This window comes from Agelaius tricolor, unplaced genomic scaffold (assembly GCF_023055355.1).
Source record: "Agelaius tricolor isolate 1412-34295 unplaced genomic scaffold, bAgeTri1.0.p SCAF_144, whole genome shotgun sequence".
Lineage (NCBI taxonomy): Eukaryota > Metazoa > Chordata > Aves > Passeriformes > Icteridae > Agelaius > Agelaius tricolor.
The window spans coordinates 115922-125011 of NW_027269404.1; the positions used below are offsets into that span (position 1 = coordinate 115922).

The 9090-nt window shown below is 66.1% G+C and overlaps 1 protein-coding gene across 7 annotated transcripts; it reads left to right on the forward strand.

The window, feature by feature from the left end:
- Nucleotides 1-108: 108 nt before the first annotated feature.
- SUOX (sulfite oxidase) lies at nucleotides 109-7624 on the forward strand. 7 transcript variants are annotated; one of them, XR_011678022.1, is made up of 7 exons: nucleotides 760-1035; nucleotides 1258-1368; nucleotides 1447-1771; nucleotides 3135-4310; nucleotides 5325-6138; nucleotides 6302-6900; nucleotides 6956-7624. XR_011678022.1 is itself a non-coding variant. In XM_071420475.1 (5 exons), the coding sequence occupies exons 1-5, from the start codon at nucleotides 998-1000 to the stop codon at nucleotides 5577-5579; spliced, it is 1905 nt and encodes a 634-aa protein (XP_071276576.1). In that variant the 5' UTR covers nucleotides 760-997; the 3' UTR covers nucleotides 5580-7624. The 7 variants fall into 7 exon arrangements, 1 of the variants encoding a protein (XP_071276576.1); XR_011678023.1 differs by having other exon boundaries at nucleotides 5325-5776; XR_011678025.1 differs by lacking the exon at nucleotides 760-1035 and adding an exon at nucleotides 109-462 and having other exon boundaries at nucleotides 1226-1368; nucleotides 5325-6900.
- Nucleotides 7625-9090: the final 1466 nt, after the last annotated feature.

Sequence of the window (9090 nt, forward strand, 5' to 3'; positions counted from 1 at the left end):
AAACCAAGGAAAAAAAATCCCAAAAAAGCGAAAATTCCCAACTTTTTGTGTGCTCAGGGAGGGGACAAGCGACAACACCGGGGCCACCCGGTGCCAGCAGCTGCTGCTAGATCGCGGCCCTGCCCTGATAACGCTTATCAGAGTTCGCAGCTGCCTGGCAGCTCCGGTTTTTTCCGTTTTTTCCCGTTTTTTCCCCCAAATTCCCAGCGGGAATTTCGGGCGGCGCTGCCCCTTTAAATCCGCGGGGCCGCTTTAAGACCCCCGGGGGCTTCGTGTGGTGTTGCCGCTTTAAACCGGCGCTGGTGGGGCCCACCCTGAGGGAGGCCACGCCCACTAGGCCCCCGTTAAAGTAAACAGAGGGGCGTGGCCAGGTGGGTCGCGCTCTCCTCGAGGCCACGCCCATCGCCCCCCTCTTAAAGCGGCCGCGCCCAGGGACATCGCGGGACCGGAACCGTTACGCAGGTGCGCGGCGGGGACTACCGGGAGCGGGAACAACCGGGAGAGGGAACAACCGGGATGGGAACGGGGCGGGAAAACCGGGAGCGGGGTGGGGCTGAGGGAGGGAAAAGCGGGACCCGGCTGGGGTTGGGGGAAAACAACGGGACCGGGGGGTTTGGGGACAACCGGGACTGGCCTGGGCCTACGGCGGGGACAACCGGGACCGGGATGGAGCTGGGGGAGGGGACAACCGGGACCGACCGGGCTGGAGACAACCGGGAACCGGGATGAGGCTGGGGAAGGGACAACGGGGACCAGGATGGGGCTGGGGAAAGGAACAACCGGGACCGGGATGGGGCTGGGGAAAGGAACAACCGGGACCGGGATGGAGCTGAGGAGGGGATAACCGGGACCGGGATGGCGTCGGTGAAAGGAAGAACCGGGACCGGGATGGGATTGGGGAGGGGACAACCGGGACCGACCGGGCTGGGGACAACCGGGACCGGGATGGGGCTGGGAAAAACCGGGAACAACCGGGCTGGAGACAACGGGGACCGGGATGGCGCTGGGAGCAGGAAGAACCGGGACGGGGATGGGGTTGGGGAGGGGACAACCGGGACCGGGATGGAGCTGGGAAAAGCCGGGAACAACCGGGACCGACCGAGCTGGGACTGGGTGGGGACACAACCGGCACCGGGCTGGGAACGGCGCGGGGGCAGAACCGGGAGCGCGCTGGGGTCACGGAAGGGCAGGACCGGAGCGGAAACCGAGCGCGGTTGTGTCGCAGCAGAGCTCCCTGATTGCCGCTTTCCCCGGCAGCGTCACCGGAGCCGTTTCCCGGTACCCGGTGCCCGCCCCAGCCGCGCTCTCCCCTCCCGCTGCCGCCGCCGCCGCCGCGATGCTGCTGCTCCGGGCCATGGCCGGCCGCAGGTAGGAACGGGGGGCTCCCGGTGTCCCCCGGTGTCCCCCCGGTGTCCCGGGGCCGCTGTGACCCCGCTGTCCCCGCAGGCTCCCGCCGCTGATGCAGCTGCCCCGCGGCTGCTCCCGGTTGGCCGCCGGTAGCGCGGCCCCGGGGGGACACCGGGAAGCGACACCGGGGGGACATCGAGGAACGGCCCCGGGAGGACACCGGGAAGCGACATCCGGGGGGGGACACCGGGAAGCGACATCCGGGGGGGGACACCGAGGAGCGGCCCCGGGGGGACACCGGGAAGCGACATCCGGGGGGGGACACCGAGGAGCGGCCCCGGGAGGACACCGAGGAGCGGCCCCGGTGCTGGCGGCGCTGCTCGGGCTCGGGGTCGTCCTGGCCTACGGAGAGCGGCGGCGGAGGGTGAGCGGCACCGGGGGTGGTGGCACCGGGAGGGGCGGTGACACCTCGGGCTCCGTCCCCGTGCTGGGGACACCGGGGTGGGGTTGGATCCCGGCGGGAGGCGGCACCGGAGGGGCGGATCCCGGCGAGAGGTGACACCGGGACAGCGGGAAACGGGGAAGGGGCGGCACCGGGGGGTGGATCCCGGGGAAAGGGGGTGGTGGCACCGGGAACCCAGAACGGGGGTGGTGGCACCGGGGGAAGGATCCCCGGGCAGGAGTGACACCGGGACAGGGGCATCCTGGAGCGGGGGTGACACCGGGACAGGGGGATCCGGGGGCAGGAGGTGACATCGGGACAGGGGGGACACCGGGACGGGGAGATCCCGGGGCTGGGTGACACCGGGATCCCGGGGCAAGGTGACACCGGGACAGGGAGATCCCGGGGCAGGAGGTGACATCGGGACAGGGGGGACATCGGGACAGGGAGATCCGGGGCAGGAGGTGACACCGGGATCCTGGGGCAAGGTGACACCGGGACAGGGGGATCCCGGGGCAGGAGGTGACATCGGGACAGGGGGGACATCGGGACAGGGAGATCCCGGGGCTGGGTGACACCGGGATCCTGGGGCAAGGTGACACCGGGACAGGGGGATCATGGAGCAGGAGGTGACATCGGGACAGGGGGGACACCGGGACGGGGATCCCGGGGCAGGAGGTGACACCGGGACCGGGGGATCCTGAAGCAGGGGTGACACCGAGACAGGGGGGATCCCGGGGCTGGGGACACCGGGACAGCGGGAATCCAGAACGGGGGTGACACCGGGACAGGGGGATCCCGGGGCAGGAGGTGACACCGGGACCGGGGGATCCTGAAGCAGGGGTGACACCGAGACAGGGGGGATCCCGGGGCTGGGTGACAGCGGGACAGCGGGAACCCGGGAACGGGGGTGACACCGGGACAGGGAGATCCTGAAGCGAGGGTGACACCGGGATCCCGGGAACGGGGGTGACACCGGGACAGGGGGATCCGGAGCAGGGTGACACCGGGACAGGGGGATCCTGAAGCGGGGGTGACACCGGGACAGAGGGATCCTGAAGCGGGGGTGACACCGGGACAGGGAGATCCGGAGTGGGGCTGACACCGGGACAGGGGGATCCTGAAGCGAGGGTGACACCGGGATCCCGGGAACGGGGGTGACACCGGGACAGGGAGATCCGGGGCTGGGTGACACCGGGACAGCGGGAACCCACAACGGGGCTGACACCGGGACGGGGGGATCCTGGAGCAGGGCGGACACCGGGACGGGGGGATCCTGAAGCGGGGCGGACACCGGGATCCCGGCGGTCACGGCGGATCCCGCTGACCCTCCCGGTGCCCGCAGACCGCCCAGGCCGCCCGGGCCACCCCCGCGCCGCAGTTCCCCCGGTACACGCGGGCGGAGGTGGCGCAGCACCGCACCCCGAAGGAGCGCGTGTGGGTCACCTACGGCACCGACGTGTTCGACGTTACCGAATTCGTGGAGATGCACCCGGGGGGACCGGACAAGATCCTGCTGGCGGCCGGGGGAGCCCTGGAGCCCTTCTGGGCTCTCTACGCCGTTCACAGCCAGCCCCACGTCCTGGAGCTGCTCCGCGATTACAAAGTGGGCGAGCTGAGCCCCGAGGACGCGGCGCCGCCACCGGGGGACACCGCGGACCCGTTCGCCGGGGACCCCCCGCGCCACCCGGCGCTGCGGGTGAACAGCCTGAAGCCTTTTAACGCCGAGCCGCCGCCGGAGCTGCTCACGCAGAGCTTCCTGACGCCCAACGAGCTTTTCTTCACCCGCAACCACCTCCCGGTGCCCGCCGTGGAGCCGGGCTCCTACCGGCTGCGCGTGGAGGGGCCCGGTGGCCGCGCGTTGTCGCTGTCGCTGTCGGAGCTGCGGCAGCGCTTCCCGAAGCACGAGGTGACGGCCACGCTGCAGTGCGCCGGGAACCGGAGATCCGAGATGAGCCGCGTCCGGCCGGTCAAGGGGCTGGCGTGGGACATCGGTGCCATCAGCACGGCGCGCTGGGGAGGAGCCCGGCTCCGGGACGTGCTGCTGGCCGCCGGTGTCCGCGACAGCACCGGCGACGGCGAGTGGCACGTGTGCTTCGAAGGGCTGGACGCGGACGCTTCGGGGACGCCGTACGGAGCGTCCATCCCGTTAAAACGGGCGCTGAGCGCCGAGGCCGAGGTGCTGCTGGCGTACGAGATGAACGGGCGGGAGCTGCCGCGGGATCACGGCTTCCCGGTGCGCGTGGTGGTGCCCGGCGTGGTCGGGGCGCGCAGCGTGAAGTGGCTGCGGAGCGTGGCGGTGTCGCCCTCCGAGAGCCCGAGCCACTGGCAGCAGAACGACTACAAAGGGTTCTGTCCGTCCGTGGATTGGGATTCCGTGGATTTCGGGGCCGCCCCCGCCATCCAGGAGCTGCCGGTGCAGTCGGCGATCACCGAGCCCCGGCCCGGCGCCGCCGTGCCCGCCGGGGAGCTGACGGTGAAGGGATACGCGTGGAGCGGAGGAGGAAGGGAGGTGGTCAGGGTGAGCGGGGCACGGAGGCGGGGACGGGAAATGGGGTGGGGGGAAAGGGGAACGGGGTGGGGGAAATGGGGTGGGGGAAAAAGGGGATGGGGGAGAAATGGGGTGGGGGAAATGGGGATGGGATGGGGGAAATGGGGTGGGGGGAAAGGATATGGGGTGGGGGAAATGGGGTGGGGGAAATGGGGTGGGGGAAATGGGGTGGGGGTAATGGGGTGGGGGTAAAGGGGAACGGGGTGGGGGAAATGGGGTGGGGGAATGGGGATGGGATGGGGGAAATGGGGTAGGGGGAAATGGGTATGAGGGGAAAAGGGGTGGGCGGAAAGGGGACGGGATGGGGGGAAATGGGGTAGGGGGAATGGGGATGGGGGAATGGGGATAGGGTGGGGGAAATGGGGTGGGGGGAAAGGGAATGGGATGGGGGAAAAGGGGAACAGGGATGGGAGGAAATGGGGTGGGGGGCAAAGGGGATGGGATGGGATGGGATGGGATGGGATGGGATGGGATGGGATGGGATGGGATGGGGAAAAATGGGGTGGGGGAATGGGGATGGGGTGGGAGGGAAATGGGTATGAGGGGGAAATGGGGTGAGGGGTAAGGGGATGGGATGGGGAAAATGGGGTGGGGAAAGGGGGGAATGGGGTGGGGGAATGGGAATGGGGGAAAGTGGATGGGGTGGGGGAATAGGTGTGGGGAACGGGGAATGGGGTGAGGTGGGAAAAATGGGGATGGGGTGGGAAAAATGGGGATGGGGAAAAGGGGATGGGAGAATGGGATGGGGGGAAAGGAGATGGGGGGAAAATGGAATTGGGGAATGAGGTGTGGGGAATGGGAGTGAGGGGAAAGGGGATGGGGGAAATGGGGATGGGGAATGGGGTAGGAACGGGACAGGGATGGGAAAAATGGGGAAAGGGAGCCGTGTCCCTGGACAGCGCCCAGACGCAGCTCTATGCTAATTAATGAACGCTCATTAACGCTAATTAGCCGTCTCCACAGTAACGATCTCCATCCTGACAGGTGGACGTGTCCCTGGACGGGGGCCGGACGTGGCGCGAGGCCGAGCTGGGCCCGCGGCCGGAGCGGGGCCGGGGCTGGGCCTGGGCGCTGTGGGAGCTGCGGGCGCCGGTGCCCGCGGGGGCCAGGCTGGAGCTCGTCTGCAAGGCCGTGGACCGGAGCTACAACGTCCAGCCCGACACCGTGGGGCCCATCTGGAACCTGCGCGGGGTCCTCAGCAACGCCTGGCACCGCGTCCCTGTCACCGTCACCAAGTGAGGGACAGGGCCTGGGGACATTGGGGTATTGGGGCTTTGGGGACATCAGGGACACAGCAGGGACATCAGAGGGACAATGTCCAGCCCGACACCGTGGGGCCCATCTGGAACCTGCGCGGGGTCCTCAGCAACGCCTGGCACCGCGTCCCTGTCACTGTCACCAAGTGAGGGACACCAGCAGGGCCTGGGGACATTGGGGTATTGGGGCTTTGGGGACATCGGGGACACAGCAGGGACATCAGGAATATCAGAGGGACAACGTCCAGCCCGACACCGTGGGGCCCATCTGGAACCTGCGCGGGGTCCTCAGCAACGCCTGGCACCGCGTCCCCATCACCGTCACCAAGTGAGGGACAGGGCCTTGGGACATTGGGGACATCGGGGACATTGGGGTGCTGGGGACATTGGGGACATCAGGGACACAGCAGGGACATCAGAGGGACAATGTCCAGCCCGACACCATGGGGCCCATCTGGAACCTGCGCGGGGTCCTCAGCAACGCCTGGCACCGCGTCCCCGTCACCGTCACCAAGTGAGGGACAGGGCCTTGGGACATTGGGGTATTGGGGCTTTGGGGACATCAGGGACACAGCAGGGACATTGGGGACATCAGAGGTACGACGTCCAGCCTGACACCGTGGGGACATCTGGAACCTGCGCGGGGTCCTCAGCAATGCTTGGCACCTGTCACTGTCACCGTCACCAAGTGAGGGACACCAGCAGGGCCTTGGGACATTGGGGTGCTGGGGACATTGGGGACATCAGGGACACAGCAGGGACATCAGAGGGACAATGTCCAACTGGACACCATGGGGCCCATCTGGAACCTGCGCGGGGTCCTCAGCAATGCTTGGCACCTGTCACTGTCACCGTCACCAAGTGAGGGACACCAGCAGGGCCTGGGGACATTGGGGTATTGGGGCTTTGGGGACATTTGGGACATTGGGGACACCAGGGACATCAGAGGTACGACGTCCAACCCGACACTGTGGGGCTGGATCCTGCATGGGGTCCTCAGCAACGCCTGGCACCGGGTCCCTGTCACCGTCACCCACTGAGGGACAGTGGGGACATCGAGGACATCAGGACATCGTGGACACAGCAGGGTCCTGAGCAAGGCCTGGCACTGGGTCAGTGTCACTGTCACCCACTGAGGGACATCGAGGACATCAGGGACATCTGGAACCTGCACAGGGCCCTGAGCAAGGCCTGGCACTGGGTCAGTGTCACTGTCACCCACTCAGGGACATCCTTGGGGACATCGAGGGTCCCTGGAGATCAATGGGGTCTGTGGATCCTGAAGGGTTCCATGGCCCCAGAGAGTCCTGCAGACCCCAAAGTGTCTTAGGGACCCCTGAGTCCCACAGACCCCAACAGGTCCTACAGACCCCAAAGTGTCTTAGGAACCCCAAAATGTCCTACAGACCCCAAATCATCCTACAGACCCCAAAGTGTCTTAGGGACCCCAATGGGTCCTACAGAACCCAGAGTCCTACAGACCCCAAAATGTCCTACAGACCCCAGAGAATCCTATGGACCCCAAAGGGTCCTACAGAACCCAAAGCATCCTACAGACCCCAAAATGTCCTGCAGACCCCAAATCATCCTACAGACCCCAATGGGTTCTGCAGGCCCCCAGCTTCTATTGACCCCAGAAGGTTCCACAGACCCCAAAAGGATTTTATGACCCCTCAAAGGATTTTATGGCCCCTCAAAGGATTTTATGGACCCCAAAAGATTTTATGGACACCCCAAAAGATTTTATGGACACCCCCAAAGATTTTATGGACTCCAAAGGACTTTATGGACCCCAAAAGGTTCTGGTGACCCCAAAGATTTCTCCGGCCCCGAAGGATTCTGCAGGTTCCTGCAGCCCCACAGCTCGAAGGTCAGCGGGGTTTTATGGCCCTGGGGTTTTATGGCCCTGGGGTTTTATGGCCCCCACGCTTTTATGGCCTCAGGGTTTTATGGCCCCGGGGTTTTATGGCCCTGGTTTTACACCCCGATGTGTGAAAGTGCCTCCTGCCATAAAGATTTGGGAACTTTTATGGGTTCAGTGCCTTCCTGGGGCAGCGAGGGTGGGGTGGGAGCGGTCCTGGGACCCCCTGATCCTATAGGGACACATGGGACCCCTGAACCTATAGGACCCTGTGACCCCATGGGACCCCCTGATCCTATAGGAACCCCTGGGACCCCCCTGACCCTATAGGACACCCTGACCCCATAGGCCCCTGTGACCCTGTATAAGCCCCTGACCCTAAATAACCCCCTGACCCCATGGGACCCCATGGCATGATGGAACCCCCAGATCCTATTGGGATCCAATGACCCCATAAGACCCCCTGACCCTAAATAATCCCCTGACCCCAAATAACCTCCTGGCCCTAAATAACCCCCTGATCCTACAGGGCCCTGTGACCCTGTATAGGCCCTGATCCTAAATAACCCCCTGACCCTAAATGACCTCTTGACTCTATGGGACCCCTTGATCCCCGTTATTGATCCCATTATCGATCCCCGTTATCAATCCCAGATATCCTTGCCCATTATAAATCCCAGATGTCAACCCCGTTCCCACTCCGCGATATCAATCCCCGTTATCAATCCCCATTATAAATCCCTGATATCAATCCCGTTATCAATCCCCATTATCCATCCCCGTTATCAATCTCCATTATAAATCCCTGTTCTCACTCCCCATTATCAATCCCCGATATCAATTCCGTTCTCAATTCCGTTATCAATCCCCGTTATCCCATCGACTCGCTCGGCGCTCCCCGCTCGATTCTCTCCGCGCTCCTTCCCCCCCCCCGGCCCCCCCCAATGCCCCATCGACTCTCTCGGCGCTCTGGCCTTGCCCTGCCGGCCGCTCGATGCTCTCGGCGCGCGGCGCGGGGCCGGAAGTGGCGGGGGCGGGGGGGGGGGGCCCGGGGCCTCCTCAGGAGCCGCCGCCGCTGCCGCGCCCGGACCCCCCCGGACCCCCCCGCACCGGCACCGGCACCGCCGCGCCGCCCCCCCCCAGCCCCGGGGGGGCCTCCCGAGCCCGCCGCGGCCCTGCCGGTGAGAGCGAGCGCCGCGCGGGCCGGGCCGGAGGGAGCGGGGCGGGGGGGGGGGGCGCGGCCTCACGGGGGTGTCCGAGCACCGGGAGGGGTGGGGGGGGATTCGGTGATACCCCCGGGACCGGCTGGGGGGGGTCCGGGTGAAGGAGGAACGGGGGGAGCTCTTCTGAGGGGGGGGCGCGGCCCCTGACACTCTCAGGGGGTTTTGGCGGGCTCGGAATTTGGGGAGGGGTCCCTGAGGGTGTCAGGGCTGGATTTGAGGGGGGGTCTCCTCTTTCTGAGGGGGGGTCGTGTCCTTCCAGGTGTGTTTTTTTGGGGGGCTGTGCTGAGGGGGGGGCGCGCTCCCCTGACACCCTCAGGGGGATTTGGCGGGCTCGGAATTTGGGGAGGGGTCCCTGAGGGTGTCAGGGCTGGATTTGAGGGGGGGTCGTGTCCCCCCCCCCAGTGTTTTAT

What these genes read in the sequence shown, in the direction of transcription:
- SUOX (XM_071420475.1), top strand. Translation starts at nt 998, where the DNA reads ATGGCGCTGGGAGCAGGAAGAACCGGGACGGGGATGGG. An exon ending in ACGGAGAGCGGCGGCGGAGG is followed by an intron (nt 1,772 to 3,134) that starts GTGAGCGGCACC and finishes CGGTGCCCGCAG; the next exon opens with ACCGCCCAGGCCGCCCGGGC. An exon ending in GAGGAAGGGAGGTGGTCAGG is followed by an intron (nt 4,311 to 5,324) that starts GTGAGCGGGGCA and finishes CCATCCTGACAG; the next exon opens with GTGGACGTGTCCCTGGACGG.